The sequence below is a fragment of the Passer domesticus genome, chromosome 3, assembly GCF_036417665.1.
Source record: "Passer domesticus isolate bPasDom1 chromosome 3, bPasDom1.hap1, whole genome shotgun sequence".
NCBI lineage: Eukaryota > Metazoa > Chordata > Aves > Passeriformes > Passeridae > Passer > Passer domesticus.
The window spans coordinates 115,591,289-115,614,719 of record NC_087476.1 but is presented as its reverse complement, the minus strand read 5'-3'; the positions used below and the strand labels follow the sequence as shown (position 1 = coordinate 115,614,719).

The 23,431-nt window shown below is 45.6% G+C and overlaps 1 protein-coding gene across 5 annotated transcripts in view; it reads right to left on the bottom strand.

Moving 5' to 3' along the window:
• Nucleotides 1-23,431, bottom strand: part of ACBD3 (acyl-CoA binding domain containing 3) — a 40,207-nt gene that overhangs the window by 2,425 nt on the left and 14,351 nt on the right. For 2 of the 5 annotated variants that reach the window (XM_064415363.1, XM_064415361.1), the window contains 6 exons: nt 7,700-7,841; nt 6,540-6,680; nt 5,593-5,751; nt 4,003-4,177; nt 1,388-1,580; nt 435-719 (listed from right to left, as the gene is read on the bottom strand). In XM_064415363.1, the coding sequence (XP_064271433.1) occupies nt 435-719; nt 1,388-1,580; nt 4,003-4,177; nt 5,593-5,751; nt 6,540-6,680; nt 7,700-7,841 (1,095 nt within the window). Of the gene's footprint in view, nt 1-434; nt 720-1,387; nt 1,581-4,002; nt 4,178-5,592; nt 5,752-6,539; nt 6,681-7,699; nt 7,842-13,845; nt 13,920-14,065; nt 14,110-14,281; nt 14,313-14,730; nt 15,005-23,431 lie in introns of those variants that run through there. The other 3 variants (XM_064415359.1, XM_064415358.1, XM_064415360.1) reach the window with 3 other exon arrangements.

Below are 23,431 nucleotides of genomic sequence, written 5' to 3'. Positions count from 1 at the left end.
TTTTGTGATGTATGCTGGACATTTTTGTGATGGTATGCTGAACTCCTCCACAGGCAGAGGCTGTGACCTGTGTCTCAGCCACTAGCAGGACCTGCTCTCTGAGGCTGTTTTGCTGCAGCCTCAAGGAAACTTCCTCCCTAGAAAGATTGTTCCCAAGGTTTCAGAGTGCAGATCCACTGTGCTCTGTGACACCATGGGTTTCAGTTCACTGAACAGCTGACTTAGGAAAAGGATTTCCCCAGCCTCAGCTGCTTCAGCCTGCCTGTGACCCAAAGAGGGGACTGAAGTTACCTGCAGAACTGCAGCTGCTATTCAAAATTGAAAACATGACTCCAGGCAGATGGAAGCCAGGGAAAGCAGGATATTACACAAGACCATCAGTGGTGTTTCCCTCACAGCAAACCCTGACAGTTTACACACATTAGCATGCTTACCTTCCTCTTCCTCCTCATCATCACTGGACTCGCTGACATGCACACTGACTGCAGTATTAGGGGAGTCTGTCCATTCAAAATACACCCCAAAACCAATGTCATAATTGTCTGTAGCAAACTCCCAAAAGAGGTAAGACCCCTCTTCATGAGTTGGGACTCTGACTGTAACCACTTCTCCTCGGCCCACTGTGATCACAGAGTCTGCATCCTGACGGATTTTTTCCTTGAAGTCTTTGATCTGGGGTCGTGTCCACATGGATGGGGCAGCAATCACTGGGACAGAATCTGGAGACAGGGGAGGAAACACTCCAGTTAGGCTTTGTTTCAGTTATTTATGCTGTAGACTTAAGTGTGTGCCTTAGGTACACTTGAGGGCCCCAAGCATTAACGCTGCTTCCAGGTGATTTTTTTAACAGAAGCAGCAAGTTTCAGCTCTGAAAAGATGCATGAACTAGTGCAAATTTAGTTATACTGGTAACTACTAAATGTTACCAGTTCACCCACCCAGCACATTTAAAGCAACAGTGCTTATGCAGAAAAGCCTCAGAAGGCAAATGTAGTGCTACAGGTGACAGGTTTATACTGCACAGAACCCTTCACTGGGAGGATCTTTAAACAGCTCTGACCCAGCTCAAATAAAACTGAACATATTTCTGCTCAGAACAGCTTTGTGCTAGAACTTTCATGCCCCTTTGCTTGAAGCCTAGATTGACAGGAGGTTCTGGATCCCATCAACTTGCTGAAATGCTCCTCTTTCCCTCTCCTCCCAAAGCTGAGCTTTGCCCATGCAGTATTATCCTCCCATGAGAGACAGCAGCCCCAGGAACCAAACCTAACTTTTCCACAGGCAAATAAAGCCAAAGAGAGAACCACAGCAACCCTACTTAAGACACTTGAACCCTAAAAAAGGCTTTTGCTATTTATTTTTAATTAAGACATTCAGCTAGTCCCACCTTTTGGTCCATTCTCCAGTGCCTCTTCCAACACCTCTGGATCCAGCTCTTTTTCAGGGCTGTCTGCATGTGCACTGGCCTGCCCATTGATGGATGGGGTGTCCCCTGGGGCAGGGCTGTTCACCTTTGATGCAGTAGTCAGGGGTGTCCCTGTCGCTGCCACCGCTGCATCCTGCTGCTTCTGTAAGGCTGCCTAAAACAACAGGAATTTCAGTCAAGTACAACCAAACCCTCCCAAGATTCCAGTTTTACACCTTCCTGCAGAAGGCATAAAGACAATTTAAAGAAAAAACCTCCCCCTTCAGCCTACAAGGGGGCTTGACCCCAAAGACCAGCAGCAGCACATCTGCTCAGTCCCAAGGGATGTGAAGTCACTTGGCTCTAGGCTGGTGGACACAACCTGAACAAAAAAAATTTCAACTTTCAAATTAATTACGGTGCACACAAACTCTTGCACTTAACTATGGAAGTTTTTAATTCCTATAACATTTCTATCAAAGTTGGAAGTGTGACTTGTTTGCTGGGTTGTTTTTTTCTTTTTGGTTTTTTTTGCTGGCTGGAAGGGTTCCATCCAGGTATAAAAAGAGCTGACTATTGAAGGTCTATTAGCTACTTGCCAATTTATAAATCAAACAGAGAATCTCCCTGTCCCTTGTTACCAGCCCAGAGAGACAACACAGGCTTTTTTGTTGGGACAGGGAAAAGATATAAGTGACAGTGTCACTCTAAAGAATAACCTAATAATCACAAGATTTTGATGAACAAATGGAATACAGGTATCCTGCAGGAATATGAAGACAATATAGAAAAATATCAGTTAATATTTCAAATTTAAGCCAATTGTATGGATGCTGTCCAAATTTCACTATCTACTACAGCAGTTTTGTGCACTGAAAGGTGGTGTGAACGTTTCTACTTCTAAATCAATAACTGTGGCACACAGTTTTCCTAAGATTAATTGCATCAGAAGCTGATCTGTAAGCAGAACAGCACCAACAGATCCCAGTGCACCTGACTCACAGGCATCCAAATAAAGTATTCCTCAGAAGTGTTACAGAAACTACATGAGGGAAGCCCAAAGAGTAATTATAACAGGGCAGAAAGTCTGACTTTCCTACACCACCTCAGCTCCATGCAGTTGTGGGGAGCTTAGAAGGGACCTATAAATATCATCTAGAGCCACACCCCTGCCATGGGAATGGGCACTTTCCACTAGACCAGGCTGCTCAAAGCTCCATCAAACCTGTCCATGAACACTTCCTGGGATGGGGCTCCCACAGCTTCTCTGGGCAATCTGTGCCAGTGGCTGACCACCCTCACTGTAAAAAAAAAAAAAGCCTTCCTTATGTTCACTCTAGACCTACACTCTCACAGATGAAAACCTTTGCCCCTCATCCTGTCACTACAGGCCCTGGTAAAAAGAACTTTCTTACAAACCCCCTTTGGGTACTAAAGGGCTGCAGTGAGGTTTCCCCAGAGCCTTCTCTTCTCCAGGCTGCACAGCCCCAGCTCCCTCAGCCTGTTGTCACAGCAGAGGTGCTTCAGCCCTCTGAACATCTTCGTGGCCTCCTCTGGACTTGCTCCACATCCTTCTCATGCTGGGGACCCCAGAGCTGGATGCAGCACTGCAGCTGGGGTGTCATGAGAGCAGAGCAGAGGGGGAGAATCATCTCTCTCCCTCAACCTTCTGGCCACACTTATTTTCCTGCATCCCAGGATACAAATGACTTCCTGAGCTGCACAAGTCCACTGCCAGCTCATACTCAGTGTTTCACCCACCAGGACAGCTCTCAACTCATTCACCCCAAGACTGTACTGATACTGGGGAGTGTCCTGACTTGACCCACTGAACTTCATGAGGTTCACATGGCTCCCTTCCTTGGACATTGCTTTACTGACAGCATCAGCCTCCACAAAATACAAATGACTTAACAGGAAATCAGTTACTGAACTTTAGGTGTTGAGCTCAAGTACAGAGCTCAGGCTGGCAGCTACAGTCTGTCCTCCCACCCAAATCACGAGCAGCTTATTGCAGGCAAGCAATTTCATCAGGTATTAGTATGTGATGAAGTCAGGCAATAGGTGCAGAAGGAGAGAGAAGTCAGCAGTGCTCAGGCTGGCAGGGAGGAGCAACCTGCAACCCAGCAGTGATGCTACAGTGCTGCATAGGCGTGCTCAGCTAGAAACACAGGGCTGACCACAGCCTGCTGCTCTGCACTGATCTCCAGGAGAGTCACCTGGAGAGCTCTGTTCATGCTCAGATGCACTGGGGTGTCATTAAATTACACACACACATCACCAACGCTGCAGCAGAGCAGCTCACATTTCATCTCCAACAATAATATTGAACCAAGTCATTAGCAAAGAATGCTTAGTGTTTTCTTAATTAACAGCTGCTTCAGAAAACTACTCCAAAAAGATGAAACAAATAAAGGGGCTTTGGTGTTTGAATCTGAAGCAGCATTAGTCACTAGCAGGGTAGCTCTCCCTGCGGCAATTATCTTTCCAAGGAGATAACAGCAGACTTTTAATGTATCCCAGTGACAGCCTGGGACACAAAGCCCACGTTCCCCAGTGAAACCCTGGGACACAAAGCCCACGTTCCCTAGGCATACCTGCTGCTGTGCCAGCTGGACCTGGTAGAGCTGCTGCATGTACTGCTGGTAGTGCTGCTCCTGGAGCTGGCGGATGAGGATCTGCTGCTGCTCGAAGTTGCCCGGGTACTGCTGGGCCGCGTACTGCTGGAACTGCACGGCCGTCTGCGAGTTCAGCGCTGCCATGATCTGCTGCCTGCACAGCACACACAGCCTCAGCACAGCCCAGCCTCGGGGCAGCCCCTGCACTCAGCTGCCTTTGAGGCCACTTACAGCACTTAGTGCCATTCTGCAAAACCCAACTAAAATGAAGCGACGTAATGGACGAGAACCCAGAGCTAAGGCAGATGTGAGTTTTGCCCAAAAATCCGCTGACAACATAAAGAAGGGAGCAATGTTTTCTACTCATTGTTTGGAAACATCCAATGTTAAAACAAGAGCTCTTACATAATTTCAATCTGTAGTCTGATAAAGAGGCAGTGCTACACAAAACCCACGTGACTGAATTTCTCAAACAAGCAAAGGAAAAAACCCACATATGCTTTTTCCAGAAACCATCCTTCCAGCAGACCTTCTATAAGTATTGGTAGGAACAAACCTGCTGTGGCACAGCACACCAATGCTTTCTGGTGAATCTAAGAAAAACACTCCACATAACTATCTCAGTTTTCCTGGTCAGTATGCAAACAAATACAAGAAACATGACTGACAGTGGCCTAATTCAGGAACAACAACAAAAAAAAATGCTGCCAGATGGGGCATCTGCATCTCCAGTAAATTCAACTGCTGAAACTTCAGGAGGAACACATGGGTTACATATACACAGGCTGTTTTTCTCCTTCTCCAAAGAAGTAACAGAAATCCTATGGCTAAATGACAAGATAGATCAAGGGCCTGTCTCATGTTATGTCCATCAGTCACCAGCTATCAGTGTTTCAGAGGAAGGAAGAAGTATCACACAACTGCAAGAAAAACTCTTTCCTTCTCACTATTCTTTCATCTCCAAAAATCACATTCTAAAGTATCACTATTACACTGGTTTAATATCCCAAAGAGCAGGATTTAGTTTTAGGATTTGCTTTTCAGTAAACTATGACCACTTCAGATACACTTGGTACCCACATTCCTTTTCTGTCTAAAGTTTTTGCCTCTGTAACCTGCTATGACCACTTAATACACAACTCCCATTCATGTGAAAAACCCTCCCAGCTTCAAGGCATACCACACTTCATGTTACTTAGCACTGGGCAACATTTTCTATTGCATATATAAATTTACATCTGTCCCTTACACTCTCTTCTGGCTCTCACCAGGTTAAACAAGCAGCAAAACTTGTGGTTTAATTATTTGCTCCCTTCTCAAAACCACTGCATAGCAAGCATTGGGTCTACTTCAGAGACACCCCCTGCAAAGACATTCTGATGGTGGAAAATAGATGTGGAACAGCTTTACCATTCTCTTAAATATTACATGTGCAAAGCCAGATCTGTGTTTTCAGCATCTGGATGTGATGGGAACAATGGAATACAATTAGAACTGTATATTCCAAGTATGCAATTGCCTCAAATGCAAGGCAGGTGTTTTCTTTTAAGGGTTGTTTCCACTACTCACTTCTGCTGTTCCATCCGAAGCCGTTCCTCCTCTATTCTCCTCCTCTCCTCCTCTTCCCTTCTCAGCCTCTCCTCCTCTTCTCGCCTCCGTTTTTCTTCTTCCTTTTGTAGCCGCTCCCGCTCCTCCTCCTCGCGCCGCCTTCGCTCCTCCTCTTCTCTCCTGCAACATCCACTCCATAAGCCATTTCAGCACTCCTACAACCCCAGCATGAGTTACCGCATTCCTACAATCCTAGCATGAGTTACTGCATTCCTACAATCCTAGCATGAGTTATTTTCAACATGCTGTATCCTGCCTTTTGCCTGCCCAGCGAGGCTTTTTGTCTGGCACCATCCCCTCACACTTAAATTGGCCTGGAGGAGTGTCTTACTGGACACACACACACAAAAAAAATCAGATTATTGCAGAGTTTTATTGCACTCAGCAGCATGACAAGGGTAAATTCTGTGTTACAATTTGATAGTCATGCTAACCTGTTACTATGCCACCTGCATTGCAGAAAAAATTGCCTGGAAGCTTTAAGCACATCTTCCAAGCTTTCACACATGTTCAGTAATGATGTGGATACTATAGCTTAATAATCACACCTGGAAGCAATAATAAGGCAGCCTTTATCAAGCTGCTAACCCATATTAGCAGAGAAGTTTAAAACTGACAATTTAATATTCTCTGTATATTTAGTCCACAGACATATTGGGACAGACATTTTGTGAAGCATTTCTTCTAAAGCAGATGACAGTATAAACAAAATTCTTAAAACTCCTAAAAAACCACCCATTACTGGCAAAGTAAAAAGGCTTAAAGAGATCAAATGGTACCACAACCACCTACATTTCAAGCATTTCCCTTCCCAAGACAACTCCAACCTAAGCTGGCTGTGATACTGTCCCCAGGCCAAGAGTTACACACACTCCATAGCTGCCAACACCAAAGCAACCAAATGTTACCTTTTCTTTTCTTGCTCTTCTTTCTCTATCTTGTGGGAAGTGACATACGTTGAGAACAAGTGGCAGCACCTATGTAGGAGCTTGACAAATTCTGTCATAGCTTTTTGCTTTGACATGTTTCCAAGGGCAGCCCATTCCTTCCTGAGAGAGAGAATTCAGCTGAAATAACAGACTCAACTCTTTTAAAGCCAGTAGTGAGTGCTGACAGCCCAGCAAATAAAAAAAAAGTTGGAAGACCAGGAACCAAACATTAGCATTTGCAGTTTCAGAGAACCAACAACTTCTTCCCAAAGACAGTACAATGTTCTCTTTGCTTCTGTCTTTCAAATACACATAATTCAGCTCTTACATGAAATTTCATACATCCCATCAACGCTAATTTGAATTCTATGTCAAAAAACTTCCCAGCTAAAGTGAACCTGAAGTATTTTTTTAACCTCCTTCCACTCTCGTTTGTAGACAAAAAGTATACATTTTCCTGAATGAACAAATATGGTAACAACTATTGATTACAGCACTTCAGTTATTTGAAAGACACAGCCTTGCTCTTTCTAAGAAAAGCTACATCCTTTTGTGCAAAAGCAGTGCACTGGGTCTACCTCAGAAAAACGACTGCAGTGTGGCACATTGCCTCCAGTCTAGAACACCAAAAAGAGCTACAATGAACATGAGAAGTGCAGCCTGAGCTGCAAGCAACACAAGAGACATACCTGAGACTTCCCAGGTCTCATAAAAGATTTACTCAGCGTTTGAATGCATCAGGTTTTAATTTTCTGACTTCAGAAATTAGCTTTGGTGTTAGGAACAAGCTGTGATGAATGCTTCTACCACTGGCAAAAGCCTTGGCCTGCTGTAGCCATGGTGTGGAGTTTGAATGAAACATGGGCCTGCACATTAATGCATCTTAAACTGCTATGAGAAACTGGACTGTCAGCAGAGCAGCTTCAGTGTGGTTGAAAAAAAAACAACCACCCAATAATCTTCTGTTGGTTCCTGTACTGAACTGTGACTCACACTTCTTACATGTATTTGAAGAGGCCACTTTCACTTTCCACTAGCACAGACACTTGAGATAACCCACACACTTGTAGAAATTGGATGATGTTATCTCCTCACAGGAAGAGCAGAGTTAAGACCAACAAAAGCACCAGCCCTTTTACCTTCTATCATTGCCCAGCACATCAAAGAATCCAACTTCAGGGCAAGTGTCAGGGTTATAAGGTCCCAGCAGAACCTGCTTGTGCAGTGCCACAAGTTTGAGTTTTTCTTCATATGTTGGATGAAAGGCTTTGCCATCTTTTTCTGTAGGGAAAAAAAAAAGAAAAAGAAATGTTCACTGTTGTGATTAATTAAGCACAGAATATGAATGAGTATGTTGCATAACCATTACCATGATTTCCACCATAAAAAAAGAGAAAAAAAAAGTCGAGTCACAAAAGGTTAGACAAATTAATTCAGTTCTATTTAAAATATAGATCTGTCCAGAAGAAACACATCTACTTCAGCTAATGAAAACTTCAGTGTGGAGTGCTTTGCATCCCACTATCTACAGCCAGTCATCACATAGATATTTACATTAATTTGTTGAACATCACACCATATGGATCTACATCTCCAAAATATTTAAAGACCTTAACTGAATTCAAATGTGTCTGCCAAGTCTACTCTAGTGTGCATAGGAAGGATTTCCACAAAGAAAGACGTGATGTTAGCTTTATAAACTGCTCTCCTCTCATGCTCTTCACACCCATGAAAGCAGAACAACCAAGGTTGAAGGCAAGGAGGAGAGCAAAAATTAAGAGTCAAGGAGAGTTTTCCTTGAGGGAATACAATTGCTGCCCTTGGCCAAGGCAGCTGGAACAGCCTCTCACAATGAAAAGCCTTGCAGCTGACTCCATCAGCTCCAACACATACAGTGAACTCTGACAATGAGAAGGCAACACAAGCCTGAAAATGTTCCAGTGGCTCCACAGGAACATCTTCTGAAGCATTCCCAGTTGGATCCCACCATGCTTTTACTGCTAAGAAGATACTTGCATTGATTTAAAATGATATGTGAGTTAGTCAGCGAGGACTTACCTCAACACATTTAAATTGTCAAAACAGATCAAAGAAACAGGCATTGCTCTGTGTGACTACACTGCTCATTAAGAAAAAGACATTTTTCTCAAACAGGAAAACAAATAAATAAGCACCATCTCCTTCTGGAAGGAGAAATGAGGAAGCTACTAGCAGAGGTAAAAGATAATCACTTCTCATGACTGCACTGCTCTCCATGTAAGTGGGAGCTGGAGACAAAGCTGCCACTCATTCTCAGTTCTCCTTCAGAGCAAGGTCATTACAGCCCCAAAATGAACAGTCCACACCTAAATTTCAGGCTGACACATACTGCAAAACTGCTTGGCTGACACTTGTGAACAGTTATTAACAGGAAAACAATCTCAGAACTACAGAGGAAGGAAAATACCCCTACTACGGTATTGAAAAACTCAGAGCAAATACTTCTGAAATCAGAAACAATCCTAGTGGGAAAGTGCTTGCAGGTCACAGCAAGACATTCTATTTTTTGACAGACAAAGTTCAGTACATTGCTGGACTTACTCAGCTGAAACATCAAAAGGAATTACTACATGCCATTTATTTTGAAGCCACAATCAAATGATTAGGAAGGTAAATATTTAATTACTTATTATCCATTCCTAGAAGTCCACATCACTGTTGCAGAATTTCAAGTATTTGCTCTTGTCCCAGTGTCACACAACCTTGCAGCAAATATAACTGCCAGCTTCAAAACCAGAAGCATTTCTCCCCAAAAATATCTACTTCCAAAAAAAAATCTGATGGGGTAGAAAAGGGGGTGGGGGGGGGGGATGTAAAAACTGAACCAGAGTTTACTCAGTGTACACAATGAAAGGACAAGAGGCAGCTGACACAAACTGAAGTATAAGAAATGCCACTTAAGCATTTTATGGGGTTTTGTTTTGTTTGTTTCTTGAAGTTGTTGGGGTTTTTTTAATACTGTTGTTTTTGTTTTTTAAACTGAGAGTGATCGAGCACTGGAACTGATGGCCCTGAAAAGTTTTTAAGTCTCCTTGACTGAAGATATTCAAAACCCAATGAGAGACAGTGTCATGAAGCCTGAACTGAAAAGGAGGGCTAAATCTGACAATCCCCAGCAGTCCCTTCCCATCCAAATCTGTGATCCTTAAGGGATTCAGTCACCATGTTCTGGTGAGCTTTCAGCTCCTGCTCTCAGGCCTACCAAAGAGCCCTTTGGCTCTTCCTCAACTCTTCACAATTTACACTCAACTCAGAAATCACTTATTAAGTAACAAGCACTTCCATTAGCCTCAATAAACAGCACTACTTTGAAATAATATTTAATATCCTGGGGCATTGTGCTACAAAGCAAGTCAATTGACAAAGGTACCACGCTGAAACTTTGCCAGGCTTCTGAGCAAAGCAGGATTCTCAAGGGGGTCCCTCTAGCACAGTTAACTTTTCACAACCTGTGTACCTTCATCTATCTGGCAAAATACACAGCTCTTTGCTGTACTAAACTGCTACCTAAGCAGGATAACATCATCAGTATTTGAACTCACTCCTGTGGAGAGTTACAGTGAAAAAACCTTCGTTTCTCATGCAATGCACAGCACATCTGCATTTTCACAGAACAGAGAAGTCAGACCTCATGCCCTAATTACTGTGAGAAGCCAAAATCTGCATTTACAAAGAATGGTGACCCAAGGGAAAAACAACAAACAAACTAAGTAAGAGGGGGGAAAAGACAGAGGACGAAAATACAAGACAAGATTTCAGTGACTTGTAGATAATGTAGCTCAGAAGCAAATTATCAGAAAAACATTTGCAGCCAGTCAGAAAATGAAGTTAAGTTTCACACTAACTATTTTGCAGTTGAACTCTACAGCATAAACCACACTGTATAATCACCCCAAAGATCAGGAATTGTTGGTGCTTAACTGAACCAGAGGACCTGAATTCATCTGCAGAGTCAAATATGCCAAAAAGAGCATTAGTGTGTCTAGACAAGTAGAAGTGCCAAATGTATCCAAGCATCCGTGAAGGCGCCATTGAAGCAGGCATTACCCACACACCTCACACAGCTGGGGGAAGTGGAAGAACATCAAAGAGCTCCAGGGAACACACTGAAAAATCCAAAGGACGTGCAGAGCAGTAACACAGCAGCTGCACAACCTTCCCTATGGCCACTGGGATCCCCAGCCCAACAAGGCCAGGAAGATGCTCAGTTTTCACCCACAACAGCAGGATGAAGCTGTTACCAGCAATATCAGGGGCTCATGCCACTGTGTGGCACTGTATTATTGACATGGATTGATAAAAACTCACAAATTTAGACACAAAGGAGTTTAAGAAATATGCTTAAGAGATTGCATTGTGCAAGATACTGTTACTGCTCTGTAACTTCAGATTTTTTTTTCCCATTAGAAACACGGCACACCATGCTGCACCTTCCACTCCAACTTCACCTACTGCACCCACTCTAAATGCCTAATTCCTTTGGGATAGCATTCAGTTGAGTCATCCAGAAAACAATTTGTGAAGAGTGATTTTGCACCTCATAGCTTTTAAAAGCAGAAGTCACAAATGTTAATTCTATTCATTTGCAACGTTTTAATGAGCAAGACCAAAACTGAGAAGTGTGAGGACTGAACTGCTTCCTGCAGAGCCCAGCTCACTCTTACACTCCTAATCCCCCTCTCCTGAAAGTGTGTTCTGCCTCAACAGAAGAATTAATGACTGGCCCTTCCAATTAAACAAGATCAAAGCTCAACTTCAGAAATGTAGATATCTTATAGGGGTTTTCATATTCTTGACAACAAGAGCCTACTTAACTTACGAATTACAATCATACCATCAAATTAGTGCTCAAAAAAAGAGGTCAAACAATTAATTGAGAAAGATGTTCTGCTGAGGTTGAAGATGCATTCTTCTTAGGATAAGAGGAAATAACTTAGAGCAGTCAAAGAAAATTAGAGTACTTAACATTCCAGGAGAGCTTTTAGATACCAAAATGATATGGCTTGTGTACTGTCTGCTCAGATGTGCTGCACTGCAAATCACTTTAGACAGTGCATGAACACTTCAGGGACTGTCATATATTGAAGGTTGGGTGCAATGGTATTTCAATGACAGGATGTGGAAAACAACAAAGCCAGGCTGATCCTGGGAGAGATTTGCTGGCAGAGCTATGCAAGCCACCCTCTCCTGCTCCAGGACAGAGCTTGAGCAGGTTACCTTCACTGGCATAACTCGTACCAGCTCAGCAAGCAGGGGGAAGCCATCAGAGACACTTGCACTGTGCCAGATGCCCCAGGGCTCACAATTACAGGCAGTCCTAGAGACAAAGAAATGTACAATGACTGTAACATGACTGTTCTCCACTGTACACTGGGCCCAGCAGAGTGGAGCAGCTTCTTAATGGCAGCTTCTAGAGCTGCTTGACCTGCACTAGGCTTAACAGAACAGGAAAGGAAAGAGTGCATAAGGGAAAGAAAAGAAGGCTCATGTTTCCCACAGAAAAATGGACTGGAACGCTGTTACCATCTATTTTTTTTACTATCTATTTTCTATGCCTCTGTTATTCTGAAAAGCTCTCTTCACAAGCCATTATGAATCTTAAAAAAAAAAAAAAAGATAGTGCACATCTCCTGCACAGCCTAAGGCCTGACATTTAAAGTGACCCAGGGCCGAGCATTTTAGATCTGCTTTAGATTTGTCTTTATCAGAGAACAGAATAAAGCAGCTTTTGAGCCTCTTTAATATCCTAGCCTAGTTTCAGTTGTGTTTTGCTCATTGTTTATGCACACTCTCACCCTGCCTTGTCTCTGAGCAACTCTGCTACCTGCAGTATGCCACCACTGACAAGTGTCAGCAGTCACTGCAATAAGCAAACTGGAAGTATTTTGATCAGATTCAACTTCTCTTGGACAAAAGCACCCCAGGAGTTACAGACAACTCGGGCCGCACACTGAAGCGGAAAAAAAGCTGCTTAACTACCAGGATAGTTTTTATAAGAATGGTCAGAAACAAGATCTCAGCACTGGCCTATTAAGATGGGCCACCCTTCAGATGGATCTGCTGCCTCTTGAAGTGCAGCAGGAATCCCTGTTTGCTCCTTGGCATGCACAGGGCTGCTAACCAAGCGTGCCCACTCCCACAGTTGTTCTGACAGCATGAAAATAATTTGGAAACGAGACCACTTATTTTTGGAGCTGTGCAGATATAGAACAAGCTGGCAGAATCAGTAACCCAAGTATTGCAAGCTCCTGTAGCTCCCCATCAGATCTATAAATAAAAATCTTTGTGTTATGTCACTTTTAGGAAAAAAATCTACAGATAAAATGATGGGCAATGCCTTTGTGTGAGTTATTCCAGCCACAAGGACAGAGAAACAAGGTTTTCACTGGAAAGACTGACAACACAATTGAATGGGGAAAATTATCATCTTATGAGCACAGCCATGAGTTACAAGACACTGTAGAAGGTTAAAAAATGAGCAGCAGTAAACTGAAACACGTTGATATTAAGTTTTGATTAAAAGAACAGCAACAAAAAATAACATTGCTAAGAGAGCACAAGGCAAGGAACTGGAACCTACACACAAATAACAGCCCACAGACTTTATCATTAGAGAGGAGATAAAGCCAGAACATAAATTCTGTTCAAACGTGATATAATAGATATAGGTTATTACTACATAGCAACAATATAAAGTCATTCACAGCATGCAACTTTTGCACTGTAAACACAAGTTCACACTGTAAAACAGGTTCCTGTAGAATATTCAACCCAAGCCAGAAAAAGACCACAGCTGACCAAGAAAGGGAATTTGCTGCTGCAGAGACATTTCTTTCTGCATCATTAAACACAACCAGAACTCTTTTAAGCAACTTCTTTTACAGAAAGAAGAGACATTGAGTACAATGCTTCCACATCCTGATAAGCTCTGACACAGGAAGAAAAAAAAGATCTTATGATCCCTCATGTTTTTTACAGCTTAAAAAAATAACTCCTCTCTATATTAGCATGCTAATAAAATAACTACTTGTGGAAGGGCATCAGAACAGAGTCAAAGAACCTCAAGGGCTTGAGAAAACTGCTTAGAGAATATATGCTCCTAGGAACTACCAGGTGCAGGTCAGGCAATGTGAAGAAAGACAGCTTTGTCCTTCCAGCAGGGTTTCCACCTGCCAGCAAGTGCTTGCCCTCAGAAGAGGCAGCCTCCCTGGGAGGTCACCTAACAACTGACTGCCACAGGACTGACCTTTCCAAGTGCACAGCTTGTCTTCCCCAGGCAGGCAGGAGGCTGGGCTCCCTGCTCCACCTGACAGTGTCTGCCTGAAAGCCACAGGAGCGACAGACACACTGCTGAAATGTGCTCAATGTCGTGAGCACAGCTCTTCCCTCAAAACCCCACAGCTCACTCCTCCCTTGGGAGGAAACGGAGTGGGGCAAGGTACGTCCACCTTCCCACAGAAGCAAACCTGCCTACAGGGGATCCCAGCAAAAGCATTCCAGGTCTACACCCTCGGTATTTCACAGCTGCCTGCGGGGGTCATGGTGGCACACAGAGTCACAAAATCACTTAGGTTAGAAAAGACCTCTGAGACCATGGAGGCCAACTTCTGACCGAACACTGCTGTGTCAAGCAGACCACGGCACTGAGTGCCACGTCCAGTCTACAGACATGACTCCAGCACCTCCTGGGCAGCGCATTCCACCGTCCAACCGCCCTTTTGGCATAGAAATTCTTCGTAACGCCCAACCTGAACCTCCCCAGGCACAGCTCAAGAACTGTGCCCTCTCGTCCTGAGGCAGCACGGCCAGCCCTGGAGCCGGCACGCTGAGGAGAGGGCACGGCTCCTCCGCCACGACCCGGGCCGGCAGCGGGCACGGCGAGCGGAGCTCTCCGCTCCCGTGCCACTGGCTGCGGCTCCAGCCGGGGGCTGCACACCCACCCCGGCTCCGCCACACCGGGCCCGAGCAGCCGGCCGGCACCAGGCAAAGCGCATCCCCACGCTGCTGGCCCCGAGCCCTCCTGCGGCCGCGCCCCGCAGCCCGGCCCGGCGGGCGATGCCGCCCGGGGCTCCCCGCTGCCGGCAGCTGCCCCGGTTCCGGGGGGCCGGGCCGGGCCGGCGGCCGGGCTCACCTTTGAAGAAGCGCAGCGCCAGCCCGTAGAGCTCCTCCAGCGCGAAGCCCCAGCGCCGCTCCAGGCTCAGCGCCGCCTCCTCCGCCGCCTCGCCGCCGGCCTCCGCCGCGCCCGGGGAGCCGGGGCCCGCTCGGCCCCGCCCCGCCGCCGGCTCGCCCTGCGCCGGCCGCGCTTCGCAGGGCGGCACCTCGGCGGTGGGGCTCAGCGTCAGCCCGTCCACCGAGACCTCGAGCCGGTCCGAGCTCAGCACCGCCGCCATCCTCCTCCGCCGCCGCCTCCCACCCGCCCTCCGCCTGCTGCTCCGCTGCGGCGGCCACGTCCCGACTTCCCGTCCCCTCCGACCCGGATCTTCCGGGCCCGCCCGCGGCCCCGCCCCGCGGCTGCCGGGCCCCGCGATGAGCCGGGGATGGGCTGGCTGCCGGCTCGTCCCCTCCCCTCAGGGACACTGCCTGCTCCGGGGGCTGGGCTGCCGGGCCGGGATGAGCCGGGGATGGGCTGGCTGCCGGCTCGTCCCCTCCCCTCAGGGGCACTGCCTGCTCCGGGGGCTGGGCTGCCGGGCCCCGCGATGAGCCGGGGATGGGCTGGCTGCCGGCTCGTCCCCTCCCCTCAGGGGCACTGCCGGCTCCGGGGGCTGGGCTGCCGGGCCCCGGCGATCCCGGCATGGCCGTGAGTGTCTGAGGGAGCCCTGTCCGCGCTGGTTGGTAATGGTTTTCCAACAGCGGTATCTCCCTCGTGAGGAGAGACTGCGGGAGCTGGGCCTGTTGAGCCTGGAGAAGACAAGACTGGGGGGGAATCTCATTAACTCATAAAATTATCTGAAAGTGCCGAGACTTTCGGTGGTGCCCCTGACAGGACGTGGAGCAATGGCTGTAAAGTGTAACACAAGGAGTTCCACCTCAGCCTTTTGCACTGGGACTGCTGCCCAGGGAGGTCATGGAGCCTCCCTCTCTGGAGAGCCTGCCTGGATGAGTTCTGTGTCACCTGCTCCAGGTGACCCTGCCTTGGCAGGGACTGGTGATCTCCAAAGGTCCCTTCCAACCGTGACAATTCTCTGATTCTGTAAAAGCCTTTTGGTCCAGCTGGAAGGTCTGCCGCTGACCTCTTGTCCTCGTCTCTAGAAATCATGCTTCAGGCCTCACACAGGAAAGAAATGAGCCAGAGAAGGGTAAAAAGAGCACAAGGCAATTACTTCTCCAAGAGCTGTATCTGCAATTAGCTCATTCCCTTGTGACCGTGAAACACTGCTTACAATAATACTATTATCCTGGAAAGGGAGAGAGTCGCTGCCATGCACGGCTGCAGAGGTTTATTCCCAGCTCACACAGTCTTGCTTGCAGGATTTTGAGAGAGACTGCATTAGCATGGAGTGCTTTTGGTCACATTTTTCAGCCAAACCACGATTCAGGCTGCACACCTGGGAAGTGGCACATCCCTGCCTGCTGGTTCATGAAGCCAGTGCTAAAGGAGACAACTGCAGACCTCTGCAGCCTCATTAAACTCGAGGGGTGGGAGTCTCACCCGTCTCCCCAAAGCCTGTGCCTCCCTCTAGGGTTATCTCTTGAAGTTTGTCACACTGCCTAGTTTATCTGCTGTTCAAAGTGGCTTTGGATCCACCTGTTGATCTCTCAGGAATGTTGAAGAAATTTCATTTTCACACTTACAAAGTGCTTAGAAGCCTTTGGGTGAAAGGGACAGTGGAATACATTTCTTTACATGAAATGTATAGCTTTAAATTAAATTACTTAATTTCCAGTTAGTATTTCTTGGGAGACAATGCCACTCAAGGCACTGTTTACTACACATGGGGCAGAATTTGGTTTAGATGATGAGTCACCTAAGCTTCAAAATAAATTTTACAACTAATTGGAAATCCTTTGTCGCCTCTTCACTAGCATTTTTGTTTATTGAGGATCAAATGTAACACCGTGTAGTTTGTTTTTTCCTGCCAAAGACTGCAAAATGAGGCTGCACCACCCCCTTTTGTTGGCTGGAGCTCTCCAGAGCACACAGTTCTCTGTACTGACTATTTGGTGCTGCCTCACAGACCAGTCTAACAACAGAACAGATGATTTTATCTCCTCATACAAACCTGCACCCTGCCTTACAGGTCTGTCACTTCACCATCACAGCCAGCTTCACTTTAACATTTAATAGTTAATTTATAAATCACTTCTATTGAAATTTCAGTTTTGAAAGTTTTGGTCTGACACATTTCCTTCTTGGCTTGAGGAATATGCACTTCATAAATATTTTCTTCTGGCATTAATTCTACACTTTAATCCATAGTTCCTGCTTTAGAAACTGAATTCTTTACCCTTAAAATGCATCCTCAGAGTAAGAGAAGCTGAAGTTCTGACTGATCACTACAGATTTTCTGTTTTACCCAAATGGAAGAAAATACTTTCCCTGCTGTTAAAACCAGAGGTGTTTCTGCTTCATGGAAGGAGACTGGCCTGAAACCAGGCAGCCCTTTGTGTGTTTGGAGGCCAAACTAAATCCAAGGTGCTGATGAGCTACTTTGGAATAATTACAGAAAATTGATTTATCTCGTGCTAGCCCCGCAGCAAACGCTCAGTGTGCTTATCAAATGTGAGGCCATTCCTCTCTCCTCATGCCAGCTTTGCTCTGCCATGCAAGGGGCACGTGAGCTGGCACCAGCAGAGCAGCTTTCTCCAGGAAGGGCACCATAAACTCTTGGAGAGGTCCCAGCTGCAGAGTCAGAGCAGGTGTCCCTGACAGAGCTGTGTCTGACTGAAGATCCGTCAGGTGTAGGAAGGGGAGTAGCTGTGAGGTGGTATTTTAGGAAAAAAATTGAAGTTTAAATCTTGGGAGGAGTCAGGAAGTCCTGGTCTGGGATCACGTAAATGATGAAACATTTTTCTAGAAGAAAATTTTGAATTTGCAGCAATGCTTATTTGAGCTGACTGTTCCCTGGCATGCAATCAGTATGACTTGCAACACCTTCAGTGAATTGCTCATCAATCCTGTAAATGGAGACATATTTCCCTCATGATTATGACAAAGAGTTCCCAATAATTTATGTGTTGGAGAAAACCCTTAGCTTAATTCACAGATAAGATGAAAATGCTAAGTTCAGCCAGTAAATTGTTCATTCATTTCTTGGAACAGCAGCTTCTGCGTGGGAAAAGAAACACAAAAGAAATACAAGTCCCAGAGAGGGAGTCTGGTCCCTTAAGTACAGTGCTCTCCAGTAAGGAACATAGACCTAGAAATTTTATAGAGAATTAATGAATTATTTAATTCAACCTGGTGAGTGTTTGACTGTTAAAAATACCAACCTCCTCACTGAAATAATACAATAAAGAATCAAAACGTTCATAGGGCACTGGCCTCATGTAAACAAAGAGCTCTTCCTCTCTTCTTGGTACCAGAGCAGCAGCCCTTCCTCCCAGACAGCCCTGGATGAAACCCAGTGCTTCCCGTGGCTTTGGCTGTCCTTTGGAGGAGTCCCACTCCTGTGGTGGTGTCCAACAGAGGAAGAGCCCCACTTGGAGAGATGTGGCCTGATGTGCTGTTTGCTGCAGCAGCAGCTGCTAAATATTTGATTATCTCAAAGGAACATCTCTGAGCAGCTGGGTCTGGCACTGTGCTGTGGGTTCAGAAATACAAATCACTCAGGAAATATTTTTATCAGTTTCTCAGGAATGGCTACATTCAATAAACTGGGTGTGACCATCACTCCCAGCCCCAGTGCTATGGTGGCAGCCCAGGGCTTCCATAGCTGGGAAGGAGTGCAGTGCCTCGTAGGTAAGGCTACGTGTATCTCTGGGAGAGTGACCAGATTAATAGATTAATTAAATTCCTCAAAGTCTGGAAATTGAGTTGCCTTTGTGGGTATTGACAGGATTGACCTTTCTCCATAACATGACCGTCCTATTCCTCTTCTTACCATCTTTATTTTGTGTTCGTGGGAGTTGTACTGGCTGAATAGAACCAGGACCAGAAGGAAGAAAGTGTTCAAGCTCTTTTGGTTGAATTAAAGGTTTTGTCTTGGTCTGCCTGCCTTTCCTTATAGGACAGAGATCAGCTGTTTGGTTAGGAGCTGCTCTGACACTCCCCACCCAGGGAGGCACGGTTACAGTGTAGTGTGCTCTCAACTCTGCTAGAAACATGAAGAAAACCAAATTTTATTTGTGCTTATGTCTGATACAAGCCAGAGTAAGAGCATATTTTTGTTTTCCCCTTATAGTTCTCTTGATCACAGTAATTTCATAGAAATTGACTTTGGATGTTGGAAAACATCTTTTTCCAGGACTTAGAATGAATCATAGAGTCATCATTATCATCTGCCCTTGTTGCCCATTTCGGTGACCACTCAAACTCATTTACCACCAAACTGCTCTTTTTTTGTCTACTTGTTGCTTTTCCTGAAGTTTAGGAGTTCATGGTGACCCTAACATATGTGTGACAGCAGATGTTCTCAGTAACTCTTTAGATGTTCAGGACATGTTGAACTCAAGGATCACACTCCAATGCCTTGCATGTCTGTAATTTATGATGACATTCACACCAATTTCTCTAACTTATTGTATGAGGTGCAAAATAAGTTAATTGGATGTAGGATATTGGCAATAGCTTTTTAGCCATGTCAGCAAATCCTGCTGAAATCAGGTTCATTGGCAGGGTGCTCGAGCAACTCCTGAGGAAACATACACGTGCTAAGGTCCATCTTCACTAAATATTCCCATTCTGAGAGACAGGAAACATCCCATGGCATGGAGGCAGCTATCCCAGCTCCAGGTGACCATAAAAGAGCAGCTCAGCCTCATAAATGAAGCGATACCGGTTCCATTATCTCATGCTGATATGATTGCATCTGCTGCGGTGTAGCTGTGTAAACAGGCACGCCCTTCACAGGCACAGGACCTGGGAGAAGCAGCACTGCACTTTTATCTGCAAGCCTTTGCCAAATGAGATATGGCCAGGAATTGGAGCACTTCCTGAATTTAACCAACTCCTCTAATGAAGTGATTTTACAGAAGAGAGAACAGGGAAATTGATGCAATTAGCAACTGCAATTTTGGCTATGTGCCCAGAAAAAAACGTGAACCAACAGCCAGATGAAAAAATTATATCCATGTAAATTCAGAGCACCTACGGATCCTCTTGTCAAACACATCCAGAAAGCGAGTTGTACCTCTGTGGCAGGGTATGACCTCAACTAGCACGTGTCCCCAAAGAGGACAGAGGTGGCACACAGCTGACCCTGAGCTCTGATGCTCCAGACACATCCTCTTCTGTGCTGTGCTACATACCAGCTTCTTCCCTCCTGTGTCCTTTTCTTTTTTGGCTTTATTTTCAAATTAACTGTGTCTACCTTTGAGACTCCAAGCTATCCAGTGGCACAGGAAATGTCAGGTTGAGAGGAGATTTCTCTGCAAAACTGCTGCCCCTACTGCCTCTCTCTTGGTGAGAGCAAGGCTGTGTGTGCAACACGTGGCGCCATCCACGTCACCCCTTCTACTCAGCAAACAGAAGGATAACACACCTTTCAAAAGCATGCAGTAAGCCTGTCCCTCTTGCTCTGCACTCTTTAATGGAAAGCATGTGGCTGGTTCTCAGCTGCTCAGCTGTGGCTCACTTTTTTGTGTTGTTGTTTGGGGTTATTTCTCCTGCTTTGAGTTAAATTGAGAATGAGGTTTCGTGAGATGTCTGCAGCCCTGGCCTGCTCCCAGCCATACACCACACACTCCCATCAACATCCTGGTTGCCAGCTGTTAAGTTAGTTGGGCCTCTCAGCAATCCTCTTCACCTCTTTAAGCAGCTGGGTTAGTTCTCTGCTGGCTCGGAGGGCAGGCCTGGTTCACCAAGGAGTTGGGAAACCACTGGCAGCAGCAAGAGCACGCTGCCAGGAGCAGGGAAGTGAGGATGGGAAAGCTTTGGGCACAGCAGTTACAGCCATGAGCTAATGCCAAACAGCAGTGGTTGCTCCACTGCTGCTCCCAGCTGCGTTTCCTGCCCTTTCCCTTGCACTGCATCTAGCAATGGAGTGGCTTCAGGGTGTGTTGATCCAGGTGGCCTATATGGCTGAAAACTCCTCATTTTTATGGCTTGGTTGGTTTGCCTCTGTTGTCAGCCAGATGAGCAGATTCTCCCTGTGGCTCCACAGCCACTAAATGCAACACAAGGAAAGCAGTGCAAATAGGAAACGGAGACAGAAACCAGCTTGTACATAGCCCAGCTGCAATACCAAACTGCAGCCTAAAGAGCAGCCACGCCTATCCAGCCATCCTGCTGTTCTGCCAGAGTCAGATCACTCGATAGTTTGCTTCCCTACCTGTGCTCTTCTGCTCTAATGAACATCTTTCCAGTACAGGAAGTGTATTTTTATCTCTCTTGTTCGGTATGAGTAGTACTGCACCCCAGCAGGCAATTTCAACCTGCTCTCATTTGTGGACTGCTAGTGGAGAGGCTGGCAGGACTAAATCTATGGACTTCCGTCCCTTTGTGGCTTTTGTGGACCTCGGAAGTTACTCACAGTGGCAACAACTATAGAGTGAAATGCACTGCACAGCAGAACTGCTGAGAATCACATAGGGCTCACCACTCTGGCAATAGTCTTTTGACACCTTTTTCCCCTCTCATTTCTTTTTATTTCCTATTGAGGATAATAAAATCAGAGCAGATTATGGAGTGTGAGGCTAGTGAACAAAAATGGAAACTTTGAGCTAAAATCTTTTCAGTTCAGTTTCCTAATGGACAGCACAGAACAAACTGCTGAGCCAGGACTTCCCATTCTCTCTGTGAGTAGGCTGTCTTTTCAGGAGATAAGCAGTAACATCCTTTCTCAGTAGTGCAAGATCCTTTGTTGCAAGCCAGAGTCACAAAGTGAAGTTTGTGTAGGGGCTGCACTGGTTAACTGTGCCTTCTCCTGGCTTACAGATGCTCCTTTTGGAAAAGCTGTGGCTTCTCTCTCCATCATTGCAGAAGGCTGTATTTTGGTACAGGGGGGTTTCAGTGGCAATACTGGATTGCAGTGAAATGCAGCCTCCTTCCTTTTATACCTCTTCTCCCTCTCTCTCTCCTGGCCTTATTCCCAGATCTGATTCACAGCCCAGCCCTGTAAACTGAGTCAGTGCAATTGTCAGGGTGAAAGGCTGCAAGGAGAGGAGTGGGAATGAGGGAGATGGCAAAAGAAACAGCAGGGGGGATCTGCTCAAGCTGCCAAGCCCTTACTTTTCACCAACCCAGACTTCAACACTGTCATGTTTAGTACATCCATAGTCTGGCCCAGCCCCTTCAGCTAAAATTGTCTGTAGTTTATTTACACACCTTCTGGTCCCTATCTTGCTGATGACTGAGAGGAATTGCTGCTGAAGACATCATATGTTTTTCTCTTAAGTACAGAGATACATGAATAATTTTCCTTTCACATGCTTTGCTAAAAGATAATGAAACCTTTGAATGAAGAGGGGAACAACATATTAACATATGATTTAAAGTAATCATCAAGTCATGCACTGGGGACCTCATAATGCACCTTGTTAAGTGGGGTCTGGGATGGCTGGCATGTGTGGGAAAAACAGGGTAATAGTTCTCAAAGGAAAAGCTTAACCGAGGTCAGTACATTTCACCAGCGAGATTCCTGAACAACATTCCCAGGAGAGAAGTATCTGAATGCCTGATTCAGTGGTGATGTGCTCCTACACACCAGTCCTAAAGCAGCAGAGGTTAACAACGCTCAGAATGTCAGCACTGGCCCCCGAGATAAAACACTGTCATGATGAAAGGAGAAATTCTCTGGTGTCCTTCTGCCTGCAGAATCTATATAAGCTGGGCTGCACTCAAGGAGCCTTAGCAGTGCAATTATGTGAGTTAAGAACTGGGTCTTTTGCTGATAAAAGCCCTCATTTAGGTGTAGCTATACACACATAGGCATGAGGATTGTGTCTTTAACATTACTGAGATACAGCAAAAAAACTCTGTATCTCTGGTATAGACAAGCCCTTAAGATCAAAATACATTAATATCTCATGGTGTTGATGTTAATACAGGCCTCCACAGAGTGCCCATCACTGCAATTCTTCAGTAGCCTTTAAAACAACAACAGAACAATGGTATTTGCCAGCTAAAGAACAGGCTCTAATATTCGGAGCATCAACTGACATTTCTTTCTAGATCAAAACCCGGGGAAGGAAATTCCTTGCTGGATGGAGTCACAGGCATCACTGGTAGTGTGCCCATAGCCTGTTAGCCATGACAGACAGCTGGTTCTTGCTAATCCTCTCTATCCAAAAAGAGGGCAGTAGCAATCTTTGAGGGTTGAACCTTATCACTGTGGTGTGAAATGCCACTTGCAGGTCAGTGGCTACTTGTTCCAAACTGCCTCACTACATTTTGGGTGCAAAAACGTCATTATCTCAGTGTTGATTACTTTAAGAGAATAGTCCAGTCCCCTGGCTTAAGTGGTCAGGAAGGGGCTGATCCTGATTAGGACTCCCAAATCCCACAGAAATAAGTAAGAGTATCCAGTATTATCTGGTTTGATGAGAATAATGCTTACTTAGAGGCAAGTAACCTAATGCACAACACAATTTTCATCTTTCTAACTGCCATCTAAGAGACAGGAGAAAAATCCTTCAGAAGGGCTGGAAAGTCATGAAGATCCAAAGAAGAAAAATTGTTATAATCACCTGTGAAAGAAACAAGATGTTAGCTTTGGGATCACATTCATTGCAAA